We start from the raw sequence: 20,203 nt of genomic DNA on the forward strand, positions 1-20,203 counted from the left end.
TGGGTGGAACTGGAGACTAAACTTAGGTTTTCTCAAGCTTGTCCTGGTGAGTCCTTGACCAAGCCCATCCCTTACCTAGACTACTTCAGATTTCTCCCCAGGAGGGGTAATCTTAACTATGGCTGGTATGTATATATGTTTTTCTTAGTGTGTCTATTTTTTTTAGGAAATGAAGGAACCTGTATCCAAATAATACTTTCTTCTGTAATTTCTGACTCATTCTAGGTTACCTGTAAACATTTTCTCTTGTGGTACAGGGTGATAAAGAATAGGGGTCCCTACATATAAGTAAACTGAGACTGCTTTCTAGCTGAAAGCTGGTGGAATAAGGGTGAAGAAATGTAGCTGAGACATGGGTAAAGGAAAATTATTTTGTAATATGGCCTTAGCAGTAGAGAAGGAAAATGTTTTCATGGTGTCTTTGTTTCTCACTGTTTACTTTACCTCTCCTTTGCAAAACACCAGAGAGCCTCAGCCTATCCAGATGTAGTGACTTCATCTTGACTAAACTGTGCTGTCCCAGAGAAATAAAGATGTGTGTCTTGGTACTGATATTCATCGTGAAATAAACATGGGTGTCAGTTGTAAAACAGTATATTCACTTTAGGGGCTTCTGCAGTCGTCATTAAATGTTAGCTCTACAGGAGCTCAGGCAGCTCTGGCAGCTGAAAGAGAAGGATACCGTAAACTGGGGTAGGAAAGAGAAATCCAGGAGGAGTAAACATGCAGAAAACATTTCAGTTAAACCAAGTTTCCCAGCTCTTGTGGGATGGTTACATTATCCTGGAGGACATCTCTGGGTGCTCAGATACAGCCAGGATCTTTGTTTTCCCTGCTATATCTTTACAAGTCCCTCCTTTCTGCATCAGGGGTGGCAACGGCAGAATGCAAGAACTGACCTGCTTACTCGTTGGCAGGGGAGGGCTAGGCTCCCAATTTGGATTTCCCCTTTCCTGCTTCCCACAGTAAGGCTCCAAATTTGCTGCAGTTTCCATCACACTATACACAGAAATGATGAAAGTTAGGAAAATTACTCCCTCTGCTTCTTTTATTTTAGGAGAAAATGAGGAAATGCTAGACTGTGACTTGCCCAAGATTACACAAGAAATATTAGATGAATCGCTGTATTGGCTTTATTTTTGCGGTTTTACTTGGGCACTGTGAGATACAACAGTATGTAAAGAGATCCCTCTTTCTTCAGTAAGAGGAAGGATAGAATCATGCTTTTGGTATCCTGATGAAGTGGGGGTTTCTGTTTGTTTGCTTGCTTTGGGTTTTGTTTACGTTTTTCATTTGTTTTGTTTCAAACTGTTTTTTTACTTTCATGCAGAAACATATACATCAGACATTTCAGGAATATCATAACTTTGCTTCGCCTGGTTTTGCTGGAGGAATTTTTTGCAGGGCTGGAAAACAGGTGGAAGGCAGCTTTCTCAGCACATGCATAAGACTTCAGAGTTGCACAACTCTAATTTCCTCCAAATTCCCCTGCAACATATTCATTGAGTTTAAAAGGGCATCTTCTGGAGAAATACTGTGTTTCTGGCTGCTACCAGTCTTGTTACTTTAGATGAAGGTCTTTAATATTTTATTTTTTTTTAGCAGAAGTGTTATGGTCAAAGCCCCAAAGATGTATTCTGCTAAGACTCTCTTCCCTAGTTGCCTGCCTCCATGGCCTGAGCTCTCTTCTCATTTTTAGATATGAGTCAGTCTATTACCCAATCTGCTAATTGCTCACATTGCTATCTCTCCCTTTTGGTATAAAATGCTGCCAATCCTAAATTGCCCATGCAGTTTGACAGGGTCAGATAGGGAGATAAGCAAACAAACCTTGGATGGAGCAGGGATAGCGTCAGCCATATTGCATCCTAGTACAGCACGTTGGGACCCAAGATACCAAGTGCTGGGAGCAGCTTCTGGCCAAAAGAGAAGTTGCTGCTCCCCCACTGCAGCCTTATGGGCAGACCCACCCACCCCACATGGCTTGGCACTGGCATTGGAAATACACAGAAGTCATCTCAGCAACTGATCCCTGATCCTGTTAGGGCAAAGGGGAGGAAGGGCAGGGAACCCAATTGCCCAGGTGGCAATTCAGTTGGTGCCACTGAGGCCATCACAGGACAGCCCTGATCTCCATGCAGGCACACAAACCAGTTTTGGGTATGAGTCCGAGCTGATGGGGTTTAGGATGGGATATACAACCACAGTCCCCACGGCCTGCTGCAAGTGCAACTGTTTCATGTGCCCTTTCTCTGCCTCTGACTTTTATTAATACCAGTTACTGTGATGCCAGGACTACTCAGTAATTTCTAGGATGCAGGAGGTTGGACCCATCAAAAAAATCCATTCACTGTCTTCAACAAAGAAATCTTTTTTTCCAGTTATTTATCTGGTGTTGGGCAGTTTTTTAAAGCAGTTCCAAACCAAAGCACTTATTCAGTTGGTTTTTCACACAAAGTTTTGCTATTAATGATTTACAGCAGCCTAGATTTGGGCTCCAGTTCAGTACAGACCTATGACAAAAGACCAACATCTGCTTTTCCCATCTTGAAGACAGTTGAGATTTTTCTAGGTTTTAAATGCCACCTAAAATGAGCCCTCCTTAAAATACATGCTCTTTATACGTTAAAGCAGCAGCAAGATACAGAAGAAAACTTTTTTTTTCCCTTTGCAGGTCATCCTTAAGGTCAGCACTATAAGCCTTTTGTAACTCCTTGATTTTTTAAACTGCTTTCTTTTCCAAGTTGAATACCTCTGACTTTAAAAAACAAACCAAACCAAAACACTAGACCTTTTCCCCTTGCAGGGGACACCTGCAATGGAGTAACCAACAGGACCTAAAGCAATTCTTGAATATTTCATCCTAGTATTTGAGTTGGGCAGGGATCCATGAGGCACTAAGAAAAAAATCTCAGCTGCTGCTGTAGCAGCTACAGCAAGGCAGATAAATTAGTATATGGCCTTGGGAACTCTGAAATTCATTCACCTCTGAAATGAAATGAAAGTATTAAATATAACATCCATTTGTTAAGTAGTTGCTTGTGACTTACAGCTCCTGCTCTGAGACCTAAAAAAAACGGTTTAAGGGGATGCCAGGCAGCCCCCTGTGGATTCCATCACTATAGAAGGCCATCGAGCATCTTTTTTTCTTATTGTAAAATTCGTGCCAGGACAAGGGGAAATGGGGACTCAAATGAAAATTCTTGACTTACCCTGTTTGTTTGTTTATTTCCCTGCGATGGAGGCAGGGGCAGCATCTGGCCTGGGAAAGATGCAGGATGTTTAAGCGTGACCTGGGTGCTGCTCAGCCCTGCGTACCTGCCCTCAGCACTACTCAGACCTCATGTCACAGGGCAGAGTTTCTGTCTCTTTCGTAGTGTAATGTGTTTATAGGAACAGGTGGCATGTTTACCGGGGGGAGTGGGGTGGAGAAGGCAACAAAAGATTGTTGTTGAACGCACTTTTCTTTGAAAACTAATGTTTCGCATAGGAGTGACTTTATAAAGCATTTGTTTTGGTGGGAGGAGAAAGGCAAAAGCGAACTTCCATTTGGGAAGAAAACAACCACCCTTTTTCCTGGAGACAGAAAAAGGGGGGAGCGTCCCCGCTCTTAACTTCTAAATCCACCAGAGAAACACGCAACGAGCTCTCTTCTCCAAACTTCCCCGCTGGTTTTGGAGTAATTGCTCCAGAAGGAACGAGATTAAAAAAAAAAAAAAGTAAAGAAGAACCCCCTAAAATCCCACCTCCTTCCCGTGCGGCCAGGTGCAACCACGCGCGGGACACGCCGGGCCGGTGCGCCCCCGCCTGCTCCCGGGATGCGGTGCGAGCTGGGATCCTCCATCCCAGCCCCCTCCCTGGCTGCGGCGGGAGGAGGAGGATCGGCTCCAGCGCCTCCCCCCTTCCCCGCCTCCCTCCTCGCCGAGCGCAGCGCCCCGAGCATGGATCCTGCTTGAGCAGCTCCGAGGGCTCCGGCGGCTGCTGCGGCGGCACAACATGGAGGCGGCGGCCCCGCCGCTCCCGCTGCTGCTGCTGCTGCGGCTCCTGGCCGCCTCGGTGCTGCGCTGCGAGCCGGGCCCGGCCGGGGGTAAGCTCGCCGGGGCGTCGCGGGGCCCGGGCCGACGGGGAGGCGAGCGCCGCTGTCCCTTTTGTTGTCGGACTTGGGCAAACTTTCCCCCGCGCTCCGCCGGGAGGGGCGGGAGCGGGGCCAGGCTCCCGCGGGGGGAGAGGACGCGCACATGGACGAGACGGGGCGGGAGGAGGACGGGAGGCTGGGTGCGTCGTTTACCCCTCCACCCCCAAACTGTTCCGCCTCGCCCCTCTTTTCTTCAAAAAGGGGGCGCAGGAAGAGGAGGCCTCTCCTCCCCCTTCCCTCGGGACATATCCCGCTGGGGGTGGGGGGAGCGGTCTCCCCCCGGGATGGCTCAGGTAAACGCGTACAGTTGCAAAAAGAGAGACAAAAGTCGCCCCCAGCCCCCCCCGCCCCCACTCCCGTCCTTCCGCGGTCCCGGGCAAGGATTTCTCTGGAGTTTGGAGGGGTCGGTGTCGGGTGTCGGTCAAACTCTTGGCAGGGCTGGGGAGGGGGTGGGGGGAAGGCAAGTTTGGTGTGTGTGTCCTGCGTGTCCCCCCTCCCACCCCAGCTCCGTTCTAAGGCTTTAGGCGGGCGACGGGGGGTGGCGCTGCAGCGGGAGGAACCGGCCGGCCCGGCTGGAGGCGGTGGGCGGGGGTCCGGGTCCAGCCCGGCCCGGGTGCGGGTGCCCGGCCCGGGTCCAGCCCCGCCGGCGCTGCCCGAGCTGGAGCCCCTGCCCTGGGCCGGCCGAGTGCTGGGCCCATCGGCAGCCCGCGCCCCGTCCCGGGCACGGAGCCTGCCCTTTGCTTTCCCTTGCAATACCGTCTTTAAGTGAGTGTGCTAATCCTTTTAAATCACAAATAAACGGAGGCGGTGCTCTGCCTGCAGCATCCGTGGGGAGCGGACCTGGGTCCGTTCTCCTCTGTTTTTCCTGCGTGCTGTTCCGGTCCAACTTTGTCTCTCCCAGGACGGGGGGTTCGAGCTGCATGTGTAAGACTTCTGGTTTTTTGCTGCTACATCTGGTCTGCCTGAATACATCACCCCGGTGCTTCAGCAAGCTGAAACCTAGTTGTTGCGATTTCCTAGGTAGTTTAGAAAACTCGGCAGTGTGGCCAAGGCTGTCAGAACATCACCTCAGGGCCTCTTTTTATTAGGCCACCCACCTTTTCAAACCTCCTGTAATTATTAGAACTGTCATTTAGAGCAAGAGAATCGACCATTTTCTGCTGGCATCATCATTCTGTATTTTTAGTTGGAGCTCTATGTGGGTGTGTATTATTGTATTGCTTATTCTGTCAGGATTATATGAAAAAGATGCCCTTCATATCTTAAGATGCACCTTCTCCATGCACATTACCACAGTCTTTTAAAAATGTTTCAGAAAGCCTGAAGTGTGGCTTGTGCCTTTCTGAACGCTTACGTTTGTGTAAAGGTGTTCACATTCCTGCTTGACTGAATGAAGCTACTGTAGCTTTAGGGGGAAAAAATCAACTTCTGGGAGCCTTAAATGAAGGCTGATAGTGTTCTTTAAGGATTTCCTTAAATTTACTCAACAGACTCTAATAGAAAGAGATATTTTAAAAAAGGGATAACTTAGGGGAATAAGTTCATGATAAAACCAAGGAATAAGTTGTAAGTTGGAGTTTGCTTTTCATTCACCTCCTTTTAGAAACACTGATTCTTTTAATATAGTGTACGTTCATCATGAATAATCCTTAATTCCTTAACATGCATGGAAGAACTCTTCTACAGATGTACCATTTCTAATAATTAGCTAAAGAATCTTGGTTATAAATCTTAATGACATTGCCTTTGTTCTGCCTACTTAGTAGGAAAGTATGTGATTCTTTTGTCGAGTTGATCTGGACAGTACTTTTAAGGACAGTTCATCTGTCCTTTTAGAAGGAGTGTGAATGTACTGTGAGAGGCTCTCCATGGTTTTAGTTCCATTTCTGAGAAGCCCCATTCTGTAAGGACATGCCTGACTTTTACCTATTAAAAGTATTTTGATGTGCTTATCTTACAAATATGTAAATACATCTCTGCACATTAGGCATTTGATGGAGCTTCTGCAGTATTAAAGCTTCTGTGAAGTTTCACATGTTATAATAGATCTTGAATACTTTGGCTGTGAAATAATTTTGCTGTAGAGCTACGTTCTGCTCTGTATGTGGTGGTGTCAGGAGTGGTTTTATTTATGTGGCTTGAAATAATGATAAACCTGTTACAGATATGGGTTATACTTGACTCTCATTTCACTGTGATAATGCAAAATGGTCATTGCAATTGGTGCTTCCTTGAAGGCTGGAATCTCTTGCCTATGCAAAGTATTTTATGCTTTTGTCTGAAAATATTGTAAGTTCTGGATGCTTAATATTGCAGAGAAGGTATTTTATGTGGGACTCTTAAAACCTCAACATTGAGATAGTTCTTGTTTAAGAAGAGTCTTAAGCAAGAATTATTTTTACTTAAACTCACAAATGCTTTATTAGCTGTAACGTGTCATGCACTAGGATGTTTCCCGAAATCACGAGATCGTATCTTAGTTTTCTTTAATGGAACTACTATTTGCCTGATATCAAGAAACACAAGATACAGAAAGGTAAACAGAGAAGTGTAACAGGATGGTTACAAATGCTTGAAACTAGGGATGCAGCATGAAATAAAAAATACATTTGAGCACAACCCTAAAATTACTTTTAATCTATACTGTTTTTCCTGAGATGACCTAAAGCTAGTGAAACATATCACTATTTTTTTAAATGTAGAACATAGCAGTAAAGATCACTTACTAGTTTTATGACAGGTAAATGTGCTATGTAGGAGTCCTCAGCTGCATTTCAGTGCTGTTTCAGTCAGTCCGTCATTGATTTAGGGGGCTGTTTTCCTAGTAACTACTACTAGCATGATGTGAGGGTCTGTCACAAATCATAGTCATAAATCCTCTTGAAATAATAAGAAATACTGAAAGTTCAGACTGACTCTGAAGTTTAAGTTGATACTTTCAAAGCATTGAATCTTCTCTCTTCAAAGTTAAATGGCTTTAACTGTCTTTTAGGTATAGTGTGGGAATTCATTTGTTATTGTTTCACTTTAAATTAAATTATTTAAAATTTAAATTAACTTTCAAGCATCCATAGATGCTGTAAAATCACTCATACTATTGATGTGTCTGAAGTACATAGATTAGCATGACATACAAAGTCAGTACTTTAGAATAATGTGAATGTATTTCATTGATATCCCAGTATAAATTCCACCATTGCCTCTTGCTGCTTTAACTTAAGAATTTATGTTTTACTTGTGTATAATATAGTTGTTAGTAAAATAGACTTTGTTCCACCTGTAAATTTTCTCAGTCCTGCATGTTTCTTGAATAATGCAAGCCAAGGTAACTTTTTAGCAAACACAGAGATTGTTTCCGGGAACTTGTTATCCTTTAGTGTTTGGGTAAGGTTTGGCAGCATAACAACAAATAAAGGTTACAAAACGTCTCCTAGAGTATAGACTCATGTGACTTATTATAAAAGAGTGTCTACTGTAACTTTGCTTCTAGTTAAAAATTAGCCAGTAGTGCACAGTTAAAAGCAGTTGTTCCTCTTTTTGTCAAAGCAGAAATAAATTTCACTATTGATGGTGCTCAGAAACAGCTATAGTGATGAGTGTAGTGTCCTGTTAAATCAATATTTCTTGTGAACGTACTGCATTGTATGAAAGCAGCGTGATGTCTTGAGACTGAGAACAATAACTATGTTTAAATTCCTTGTTAGAATGAAGAGAAATAAAGTTACGTACGGTAGCTTCTTTCTAAGAAATTCGCTTATTTCTTTCCTTATGTGTTTAACCCAAACTATTAAACATTCAAAATGTTTTGCATCTGTAAGTTTGGGATTTCTCTTGGGAGTTTATATGACTGAAAAAAAGCGCAACACTGAGAGCACTTTAAGGAAATAGATGTTATTTTCTTCTCAAGGCGTTTGTGAAGAACCTAAATAGGTACCAACCCAAGCCTCAGGAATAGAATAAGTATCCCCCCAGTTTGTGGCACAGGCCAGCAGCGATGCAGCTCTACTGTGCACAACGGAGAAGAGCATTTTGTTTAGAGATTTTGAGGCATGTAGATTATTTTCTTTTCCACTATTCTGCTTTCCAACATGTTGGACATGTCCAACAACTGCAAGTTCACATAGGGCAGGAGCACATAATTAAGATATTGGCTAGGGATGCTGGCTAGCCAAACCCATGTGCTGTTTGGACACTTGGAACTTTCTGAAGAAGGCAAAGATGTGCCATCTCCTGACAGCTCACAGCTGGGGCTTCTGAACTGGAAAAAGCCCCTCTGGAGAGTCCTTCCCCTGTTGAGTTAGGCTATGGAAAAAATCATGATAGAGTCAAAAGATCTTTTTAGCAATTCTTGAGATTTTGTGTGATGAAACAGTTGTGGTGAGAGGAGGAAAGAAAATGGGAACTATGTCCCACAGAGTATTGTTCAGTACAGTTGTTGCTTAAGAGTTTACAGGCCAATAATTCTTTTGGTTTCTTCTCTCTTGAAAAAAATCAGAATGTGGAACTCACCAGTGTCTCATCTTTGTGGTTTCTGTTTACTAAAGATTGAAAATATCTGTTAAGCCACACAGTTCTACTGAGAAGCTCCAAAGAGTGTAAGGAATGGGTGGTGGGCTGGCAAGAGTGTTAACGGTCCATTTAATAAACAAGATTTTTAATTTAATTGTTCTTTCCTTTATTCTTGCTTGACTCACACTTTGCCTGCCAGCACAGGCAGTTGTAAGGTGTTATTTTGTATTGATGTTAAATGCATGGGTGACTTTTGCAAGGATGCCAGTAAATTGACACAGGCTCGATTTAAATTGGTATGTTTGCTCTGGATGATAAAAGGGTTAAAGCAGTTGAAACCACTTTTAAACCAATAAATAATTTGTATGTGTGGTGTGTTAGATTAACTTAATGGAACAGCCTACTGGGAGAAGGAATTTCTTGACTGTGAATCAGCTACAGAATTGTCTTCATTTCACAGTATGAAGGTTTATTGCTACTGCAATAAACACCACTGACAGCAGATGCAATAGTAAGTTCCTGGTGTGACTGTCAGTGGTCTGAAAAGCTTAAATGTTGGCATATGTATTTAAAAATGTTCCTGCTTAATAAGTAATAGTTGTTGAATAATTCTTGGCACTTTGGCTTTCTGAAGTGCGGTGCAAATTTTAGCTAATTCTGAATATTCTGCTAGGATAGCATGTGTTATTTATCTTTCATACATAAGAGAATCAAGCTTCCACAGTTAAAGCTCACTTACTTTAAACAGTAACAAAAGTTGTCTTTGTGGCAGGCAGAATTTTTGAACTCTCGTCTTCCAGTTGAGACTGTAGACGGTAACCAGAAAATTGGTCATTGAATCAAGTGTGCTGTTCCTGAGCTATGGTAAAAGATGATGCATCTGGAGAAATGAAGTTGCAAGTGTGTTAGGCTGTAACTCTTCCCTCTACTATGAAAAGTAGAAAGATGGAAATTATATTTCTGATTTTTATTTGGTTACACAAAGGTTTTGATTTTAATTTTTTTCTCATGGATTTTTGTTAAAGGATGTGTGATGTTCTGTGAAAGTGTAGTGCTCTTAATTTGGTGGTTCTGTCCTTCTTACAGGACTCCTGTTGGCTTGAGTTTTGTCTGAGAGGGAGATGAATGACTGAGTTACTTACCTTGACATCTCTTCATTTGATTCAGAATTTGGCAACATTTTGTGATGGTGATTCCAGAGGTTCTCTGTTGCCCTTTCTTTAGGTTACCTTGACTGTATGTTTACTTTATTTCACCGTGTTGTTGCATTGAATGTGATTCATTCAACATTTATTAATACTGGTTTTTGGAAGTGGCTTTTTACACGATTGTAAAGATGATAAATTAGTCCTGGAGGAATCTCGATCCTCAGCCTGCAAGAATTAGATTGAAGGTAGGAGGGGGCAGTCAGTAAAGACAGAAGCTTGACCTCTTCTTTTTATGGTGTTTAAGAGTAAAAGAAAGCCAGAGAGTGTGAGCAAGTGTTGTCTGCTTTGTGTTTCTGAACCTCTGGGCAGATGAGGAGTAGCAGTGGACTGAGTGAACCTGCTTAGTGAACTATTTAGCTTTTGGGTTTATATAGTGTTACTATAATGTGATTTTACAGATGTTCTTTTTCTTTTTTGCTGTTCAGTGCTGGTTTTGACTAAATCAAAAGGAAAAAGAGTGGATGATCTGAGAAGACATGATGAAAGTGTACAGTGCTGCTGTAATCTACAGGTTATTGATAGGTCATTTGAGAACTTTTATGGAATGTTGTATGTAGTTATGGCTTAAGCCATATATTCTAGGTTTTGAATTAGGCACAGATTACCAGCAGTAATGTAATTAAATCCTTGTCAATAACTTACATGCCTTCTGCAGAAATTGCAGTTTCATGGATTTCAGTGTCATGGATGCTTTGTCCAGTCCTTGTACTATTTTCATTTATTTTGCATGAACACATTATTTTCTGTTCTTCCAAAATGAAACTCTTCTAGCTGGCCTTAAGACAGGGAAAAAAAATCTGTAGAAGACTAGAAATGTAATTAAATGGGTGTGGTTTTTCTATAGAGTATGGTTATCCAAAAGGTGAAGTTGCTTCCTTTTATACTTTTATAAATTGAGAGGGAGATACATCCCCATGCCTGCTTGTTGTACTTGTCTTTATATGAATTAAAACACCACAGAATGCCTAAGTGACAATGTAATATTGTGGATCAACCAAAACAAAATGATTTCCTGAGAGGTACTGCTTTGAGCTAGTCAGCATATAGGATGTCCTCACCTACAGCTGCACTTTATGATATGCTTCTGCCATTCTCTTTTCTCTAGATAACTCTTAAATACTTGGTGTTGGCCTTGCTTAAAGAGATGAAATGCTTTTTTAGTGAACTCTCTATGACGGCAGTGATCAGAAGTACCTTGTTTTTGTTTAGTATGTGCTCCTGAAGTAAACAACTGGGTTGTGCCTGGTATAGGTAAGTGTTTTGCAGGTTTCTCACCATGACACATCTCCAGGAGCTTTCTGGCTTATGCCACCTGAAGCTTTACTTCTTTGTAGTGTGGATTTTTTTCTTCTTGTTTCTTAGACTTCCTAAATAACATACTTTTTACATCTGTCTTTACAAGTAAGACTGAGGGGTATTTTTTTGTGATGTTGAGTGAATATTCTGCCAGCTACTTTATTGTTATGAGGTTTTCCTCTGCCTTGCACCCTGTCAGGTGCTTACGCACTCTGTCATGTCGTTTTCCATCAGCCCATCATTTCTAGGGTGCTTTGTAGGTTGTGGCATATTACTGTGTAATCAGACTTTGTCTGAAGAAGCTATTGAGGGTTGAAATCTCAGTGCGTTGAATTTTAGAAAGTCTTCTAACCTGATTTCTCTAGTTTTTGTTTTAAGAGTGGAACATACTTGATATTTGAGGCAAGGTGACAGGCCATAGGTCTTTACTGTTATGTTTATTGTTCATGGATTACTTCCAAATAATTAGTAAGGGACAGTTTCTACAAGTATTTGTACAGATACAAAAGTAACATTTTTGGGGCAAAGAATGCTTGGTTTAGAAGGACAACCACAAAGCCATGGCATTTGGAGTAACTTAGGAAATGTTGCTGCCGTGTGTCTGTCTTCAAAATACTGTTTTTAGTTCTGTGGTTGTTTGACCTTGGCTGGTTGCCAGGTGCTCACCAAAGCTGCTCTGTCATTCCCTTTCTCAACTGGACAGGGGAGAGAAAATATAACAAAAAGCTTGTGGATCGAGATAAGCACAGGCAGAGATCACTCACCAATTGCTGTCACAGGCAAAACAAACTTGGGGAAATTAGTTGAATTTATTGCCAATCAAATCGGAGTAGGATCATGAGAAGTAAAAATCTTAAAAATACATTTCCCTCACCCCTCCTTTTCTCCTGGGCTTAACTTTATTCCCAGTTCTCTCCCTTCTCCCCTCAAGTGGCACAGGGGGTCATGGAAAGGGGGCTCAGTCAGTTCATCACACATTGTCTCTGCTGCTTCTTCCTCCTCAAAGGGAGGACTCCTCACACTCTTCTGCCTCAGTGTGATATCTCTCCCATGTGCTCCATGACCTTCTCCAATGTGAGTCCTTCCCACAGGCTGTAGATCTTCAAGAATGGCTCCAGTGTGGATCCCTTCCACAGGGTGTAGTCCTTCAGGAACAGAGACTGCTCCAGTGTGGGTCTCCTGTGGATTCACAAATCCTGCCAGCAAACCTGCTCCAGTGTAGACTTCTCTCTCCATGGGTCTACAGGTCCTGCCAGGAGCCTGCTCTGGCATGGGCTTCCCACGGGGTCAAAACTTCCTTTGGGCATCCTCCTGCTCCAGTGTGGTGTCCTCAACAGGCTGCAGGGAAATCTCTGCTTGAGTGCCTGGAGCAACTCCACCCCCTCCTTCCTGCACTGTCCTTGATGTCTGCATGGCTATTTCTCGCACAGATTCTCACTGCTCTCTTCTCTGGGCACAATTTGTTTCTACACAATAACTTTTTTTCCCTTCTTTAATATGTTATCCCTGGGACACTGCCACCGTCATTGATGGGCTTGGCCTTGGCCAGTGTTGGTATTGGCTCTATAGAACATAGGGGAAGATTCCAGCAGCTTCTCAGAGAAACCACCTCTGTAGCCCCCCTGATTACCAAAACATTGCCACACCAATGCAATACAAGTTCAGTCACTTAGACTAGTGTCTTGATGATGCCAGGAAAATATATTCTGAAACAGAGCTATCTTTTTATCTGTTTTATATTTCATTATAGAGGAAGAGAAAAAGCAAGAGTTTGCCTCTAGGATAAGAAGCTGTCTCTGCTGATGACAGTGAATAATTCAAGGGAGAGAAGGAATGAAGGGTTATGAGATTTATTCTCTGTTGTGTAACTACAGGGGATGTCTATATAACATGCTTAGTGTTCATTCTTAGCACTTGTAGCTTAATACAAAAGCCAGTATGCTGTTTCTTGAACTTCTAAAGCAGCAGAATTTAAAAAAACAAAATCCTAATCCTTTTTTATATAGATGCCACTTTTGGCCACTGAATCATAAATTACCCAGTGTTAGATTTATATCGGTCACTACATACATCGTGCATATTGTTCAAAGAGCTTTGGAGGCTTTGTGTAACTACTTATTTCAAATAAAGTGTCACTTATAAGTTCTGTCCCATTGAAGCAAGGTTACTCGTGGCCATCAAGTTTCCTATTTTCTCTGTCACATTTTGCTTTCATTTCAGTCATTGAAAATTTTCTGGCAACTCAGAATAGAGTTGCCTGCCGTGTAGGAATGAATTTTGACCTAAAATATGGTATAAATGATACAAATAGTTTTTATCTTTAAGTTTTTCTCTGATTATTTCCCCCTGCTTGAGATTTGGCAGCTTGAAGTACGATGTGTTTAAACATCAATGTTTTTTTTCCAGAGGGAAAATGTTTTAGCCTCAGAAATCTTACCTGGATGTGTCTTTCCCAAAACATATGAAAGCAAATTAAACTGCTGAGTTATTCATGTTCCCATGTGAGAGCTAAGAGGATGAAAATGCTCATGGGTAGCATTTTCTACTTAGGTCTACACAGCTGTGCATGATTAAAAAAAAAAAATCTATACATTGTCTCCATCTTCAATAGCTGAGCAAAAGAAATACATAGTGGAAATTTTTGTCTGTCTGGGTTTTAGCAGTATGTTTTTTATGTCTGGATAAAGTTGACTATTACATAGTCATTCTAAATCTCAAGTTTGCAGGTGTTCAGTGATAGAAAGAGTTACACATCTGGGCTGACTTAAGCAAGCTGCACAGTGAGAGTTGGTAGGGTGTGGCTAATGCAGGCAAAATTATAGTGAAGCTTCAATAAATTGGAATTGAATTGTTGGCAGTCTTTCCTTGCCCCTAAAACCTGTATGAACTTGGATTTGCATCTCATTTGATCTACCTTCAGTAGCCATTCCATACTAAGCCACAAAAGCCCCTGACACTCATTGTCAGCTGTGACTTTGGAATCTGTGTGCAGGAGGGGAAGATTTTCTATGATGCCCTTAAAAAGGTGCATTTTTCAATTGCACATGTCAGGTATGGCAACTGCTAGAAGGAACCATGTATGCTTTAAAGAGCTAAGAGAATATTCCTGGAGGCTTTTTGAATTGAGTAACTGAAGTCTTAAGGAAGCTCAAAACCCAGTTTCTGTGAACATTGTAACTAATGGGAAGGGACTTGGGGGTCCTGGTTGATGGCAAGTTGAATAGAGTCAGCAGTGCCCTGGCAGCCAGGAGAGCCAACCTTGTCCTGGGGGGCATCAGGCAAAGCATCACCAGCTGGTCGAGGGATGGGATTGTTCGCTCTGCTCTGCACTGGTGCAGCCTCACTTTGAATATTGTGTGCAGTTTTGGGCATCACAATATAAGAAAGATATTAAGCTATTAGGGAGTGTCCAGAGGAGGGCAATGAAGATGGTGAAGGGCCTTGAGGGGAAGATGTGTGAGGAGCAGCTGAGGTCACTTGGTCTGTTTAGCCTGGAGAAGGGGAGTCTAAGGGGAGACCTCATCGCAGTCACAACTTCCTTGAGAGGGGAAGAGGAGGGGCAGGCACTGATCTCTTCTCTGTGGTGACCAGGGACAGGACCCGAGGGAATGGCCTGAAGTTGTGTCAGGGGAGGTTTAGGTTGGATATTAGAAAAAGGTTCTTCACCCAGAGGGTGGTTGGGCACTGGAATAGACTCCTCAGGGAAGTGGTCATAGCACCAAGCCTGACAGAGTTCAAGAAGTGTTTGGATGATATTCTCATGTACTTGGTGTGACTCTTGGAGAGTCCTGTGCAGGACTGTGATTTAGACTCTATGATCCATGTGGATTCCTTCCAACTCCACATATTCTGTGATTCTGTAATGCTGAAATTTGGAGAAACGCACACACACCAGCAAAAATGTAAGCAAGCATTGGATGATATTTGCAGTAAATAAACAATTATCTGCAGGTATTCTGTAAGAGCTGCAGACAACTGAAGTGAGCTCTGTAGTTTGTGTGTAGCTACCAGACCACTCAGTTTCCTGGAGCAGAGGCAGATTTTCTTCTAGTTCAGAGAAGTGCTGACCTAGGCAGTAGTAATTTCTTACAAGGTCCTGGCTAGTTTATGGTGAAGTACGTATATGTGGAAGGCTCTAAGATTTTGGAGGGGAGGGGGTGGTGGTGGGGAAGTTTTCCATGTATGTATATGTGTGAGCATGTATACAATATGTATCTGTGTTCTTACATGCTTACACACTTGGTTAACCAGTTTCTCCTGCTCTGTTTTTTTTTCCTTTCATTCTAATGGTTGTGTTATTGAATAACCTCCTGTTCTGAAAAAAAAAACCAAACCAAACCAAAACCAAAACCACAACCATGCTTTTTATGTACGCTTTAACTCCTGATGTTAGATGTCAATACTTTACTTTAAGGAGAAAGGTTTCACAGTCATTAGGTATGAGACTGGAATTCAGTATACCCAGATTTGGTTTTGGTGTTGTTACTGAAATATACTTTAAAGTCTGTGAAATCCCTGCATTTCATCTGAGAAAAGGTGACACTGATACATAAATGGTCTCTCTGAATGTATCTTGGAGTGTTTTACACAAGAAGTACCTTGGAGTGATCTTTTCCTGTACGTACGCTTTTAAAATAACCATCTAGGAGTAAACCTGCTTTGTTTGACTCCATCGTATTACTCTCTCAATGACTGATGTTTCATTAGAGAGAAACTAACAGGATAGTAGGTAAAGTATTCCTGAGAAGGCAGGGCAACATGCATTTTATTAATCAAAATCAGTTTTGTGCATCTAAATATTTGATCTTGCATAACCACTTTCTGTACGTTTTGCAATCATTATTTTAGAATTTCTGCATGTTGTATTGCTCTCTTGTATTGGTAGTATTTCTTCTTCTCTTGAAAGCTATTCTAGGCAGGGATCTTGTGTACTGTTTTTAAAGCTTTTACCTGCTTGCTTTGTATTATGTCGTGTCCCCCCCCCCCCAACTGTCTGAATAACCAAGATTGCTGAAGGCTGAAATGTCTGTAGGTGGGTAATTAAAAACGGTGGTCAAGAGAGCTCTTGGAAACTTGTTGGGTTACTTACCTAAGTAGGATGATGAGGCAGCATCACTGAATGAAAGGCAGAAAACCAAACCTTAAGCAAACGAAAACAAAAAAACCCAACCCCAAAACACCCTCCTATTTCTGGCAGTTTGGAAAGGCTGCTTGCTGTCCCTTTAGCGTGTGGCTCCACTAACATTGTCTGCTCATGACAGAATTGGTAAAACTGGAGAAGGTGCAACTTAGTGAGTTTTTGAGGAATGCTGTTTGTACTCAGCCTAGTGCACAATGGAGAGAAGATGAGCAGATAGAAGTACTTTACCCTTGTGACCTCTGTTGATATTGTCTCTCAACTCGCATGGTCCAAATTAAGGTCTTCATTGTTACCTGCAAAAGATTTAAGTTATCTAGAATTCATTTACCTTGGGTATTACCACCATGACACATTTAGCCCTTCTCCATCCTGCGACAGTAATTAGAGTTCATGGAGAATAACTCTGGTTGCTGATCCCCAGGTGGTGGAACTCCTGGCATCTGGAGATAGAGCACATCTGGCGCTGGTCCTCAGAGGCAGAATACAGCCAGCCCAGAGCTTATTGCATGTGGGGAATGATGCAAGTGACTTGTTTTCTCTGAACAATGGCTATGGGATCTTTGTAAGCATTGGCCTTTCGCCTGTTTTTTTAAATTATTTTTTTTCCTGAGGAAGTCTGTGTGCAATGAGGGAGGATGTGGAGTACTGTAAGTTTTTGATACAGCTGACTCAGTCCTCCAAGCAGTTCTTGCTTCTTGACAATGGTGCTCTTATATATGCAAAATGCATGTTTAAAAGGTTTTGGTAGATACAGGTAAAGATTCTGGCATCCTTTTTTTTGTGCTTTTCTGATTCCTAGGATTTTGTGGAGTCAGTGTTGCAGGGACATAGAAAAAAGTTTTCTTTTTAAAGGAGTTGTATTGCACTGCTCAACTTGGAGCCTGTTAGCATCACCTTCCTTGTATTAGGGTAACAAAACTTGCTTCGTTTGAGGTAGAATATGAATTCAAAACCTAATAGCTATTCCAGAATTACTTCCCCAGGGGTGTTTGTATTTTGGAATGGTTCCCCACAAAGATTAGTTCTGGAATACTTTATTATAGTCCTTTCTCTATCTTGGTCCTGGAACTCATTTCAGACTGTGGGGATTAAGAGTGAGTTACACACATTACTGCATCTGAGCATCTGTTGGTCACATCCTGATGTAAACTGTTTCATTGTCGTGGTTGTTTATAACAGGACACCTCTCCATGTGCTTGTTGATAGCCTTTTAGGACCCTTTTGTCCACAAATACTGGTTTCTGAGGGAGGATGTGTTCCAAGAGTCTGTGAGAACAGACTCATGTGGCAAGAGTGTCTTTCAGACAGGGTTTTGGCCCTTGATTGACAATAAGGCAGGGGTAGGTAGGAGGACTTTGAATAGATAACAGAAAAAGTATTGATTTGCTTGGGAGGCTGCAGTGCAGGACAGGTGCACTCAGCTGGTGTGCTGTATGGAGTAGGAATTTGTTCTTGTACTAGTAAATTCTGCTGTTCTTTTTTAATTACTGGTAAATTCTCCAGGTGTTTAGATCCTTGATCATTAACTGGGAGGAAGCTGATTTACACATTCTTTCCTATGCTCAGTTTGAAACTCTAGCTGGAGTTCTTTTTTTTTTTTTTTTTTTTTACTTATTTAATTTTTATAAATAAAACCTTGGTCTGTGTTGGAAACTAAAATGACTTCAGGTGTCTCATCCCTGCTGCAGAACTGTCACTGCTGTTGCAAAGCACTGTGTTGACAGGAACTCATCATTGGATCAGTAAAACTTCATAGCAATTGAGAGATGATGTACCAGTGCTAATGGAAAGCATCTGCATGGCTTCTGGAGGCTTGGGCATCAACAGAAGATTGTGGAGAGGTTGCAGGAATAAAAATATGACTTGTCAGCTGCTGTGCTGTGCTCTGAAATACAGCTGCATGCAGTGCTTTCTCCTGTGTAACTTGTTTTCCATTTTATTGGGAGGCAGAAGCAGTACACCAAATTCTACAAAAACCTCCCAGTTTTCTCAAGGAACTAGAGTTTTGATAACTGTTTTTTTTTTTTTTTGAACTAAAATGTTTGTATGCAAGTCAAGCACAGTGGGAGATTTTTAAGCATTATGTGCACACACTTAAAACTGCAAAAAGAAACTTTAGCACCAGTTTGTTATTATAAAGTCTGAACGAATGTTGGCTGTTTATAAAAGGGAATGGACTTCACAGGGTTATTTTCTTATTTAAACTTCAGCAGGACACTGGGAACAGATTACTGTGAGTATTTGAGTAAGTTGTGTTTGCTTAGTGTGCTTGGCAACACTTCTTTTAATGAAAGTTTAACTTTTAAGCTATTCAAGTTCAATTTCAAAACTTTGGGCTTCACCAGGAGAGCAAGATGACTGGAAGAAAAAAAAATAGTGTTTTGGGGTTTCTTTTGCAGTTACTGATGTGTATGATGGCAGCTGTCAGATCACTGTTGTGTATGTGGCCAGAAGCGACTGTGTTTTTTTATCTTTATTCAGAAAGACTTTGAAACATGGAATGGTAATTTATTCAAAGTCCTGTCATAAATATTGCTTAATTCCAAGAGGAAAATTTTTGCTGGGATGATCCCAAAACATTAACAAATAGATCAGTCTACAGCAGATAGCATTCTATGCCTTTCTCCCACGTTTGGCTGAACATATGCCAAATGTATGATCAGACTCTTTGCTGGATGCTACAGATCTCCCAGCTTCAACTCCACCTGTTGCACTGGCTTCAGCAATTCACTGGCAAAGAAGTTATGGTTTCAAAATTCTTCCCAGTGTCTGAAATGGCATGTAACTTTCTAGTCCTGACAGCTGCAAGTTCATGTTAAAAAAACAAGAATTCCTGCGACTTGTCTATTAGCTACCTCAAAGTACATTTTTCTAAATAGTTGTAAAACTGGCACTAACAAAAAAAAAGCCCTGAATTTTGTTTATGTGTAGTTCATTGTTTAGTTTTAAGTTATTTTTTTGCTCTTCCCCAGAGGCTGATTTGACACTTAAACGGAACTGAACAACTGTGTCTCTTGTTGCTTCTTAAGTCCTGGAGAAGTGTTTGTTATTCTTTTGTTGTTTTTGTTGTTTTAGGTTTTTTTGTTGGTGTTTTTTATACAATATTTAGGCAGAGATCCTGCAAATGAAGTTGCAACAGTGTCATGCCATTCAGTGAATTTACCGATTTCGTATATTCTGGAGTCTGTTGGGAACTTTTCGTGACTAATGGTGTTGCATTAAGCGTGAAAAAACGGAGCTTGTTTGCAACACCTGGCATAGATTAGGAAGGGACTGTGTTTCAAATGGAGTGTTTTGTCCAGTGGTTTTAGTTGATGCAGCATCCAGCTTCATACTCCACCCAGTGACAGCACAATAATGTGTGGCTGTGTAGTAAACTAGGGCCGAAAGTAACCTCTTTAGTTACCTTTTGTATTGTGGAATGTCTTATCTGTGCTCAATTATTTTTTTTTAACTTCCCTCTTGCCTCCCCTTGCCTCCCCTTTGCCATTCTCCCTCCTCCATCAAACATTTTATTAATAAATACCTGTATCAGAGAGGAGAAGGAGAGAAGCTGGTCTATAATATAGGATAAAATATGATTTAAATAAATTTTTCTCTAGCTCAGTAAAACTGTGATACTGAAAGATCAAGTGTTTGATGATTCTAACATATTAAACTTTGAAGGAAGGGTAATGCCACATGTTTCCATGTTGCACAGCCTGTGATGTGATGATTCTTTGTGTTGTTTGTTTTTTTAATAAAAAAAAAAATCTAAACTCCGTGTGTTATTTTTGCTAGTCTTTAATTGTTTGTGCTGCACCTCATTAGAGACAAGAATAGCATCTTGAATCTTCTGAGCAATGCAGAAATGGAGCATGTGTTCGCATTTATAGTGTGATGTGATGTGAAAGAGGGTTAATTGTATGGATTAAC

General features: G+C 41.6%; 1 protein-coding gene across 2 annotated transcripts in view; it reads left to right on the forward strand.

Moving 5' to 3' along the window:
- Window positions 1–3,898: 3,898 nt before the first annotated feature.
- The window catches only part of LOC135415670 (low-density lipoprotein receptor-related protein 5), a 134,180-nt gene continuing 117,875 nt past the window's right edge, over window positions 3,899–20,203 (forward strand). The window contains exon 1 of one of the 2 annotated variants that reach the window (XM_064657707.1): window positions 3,899–4,087. In XM_064657707.1, the coding sequence (XP_064513777.1) occupies window positions 3,997–4,087 (91 nt within the window). In that variant the 5' untranslated portion in view covers window positions 3,899–3,996. The remainder of the gene's footprint in view (window positions 4,088–20,203) is intronic. The other variant, XM_064657708.1, reaches the window with a different exon arrangement.

The sequence above is a fragment of the Pseudopipra pipra genome, chromosome 6, assembly GCF_036250125.1.
Source record: "Pseudopipra pipra isolate bDixPip1 chromosome 6, bDixPip1.hap1, whole genome shotgun sequence".
NCBI classification, from domain to species: Eukaryota; Metazoa; Chordata; class Aves; order Passeriformes; family Pipridae; genus Pseudopipra; species Pseudopipra pipra.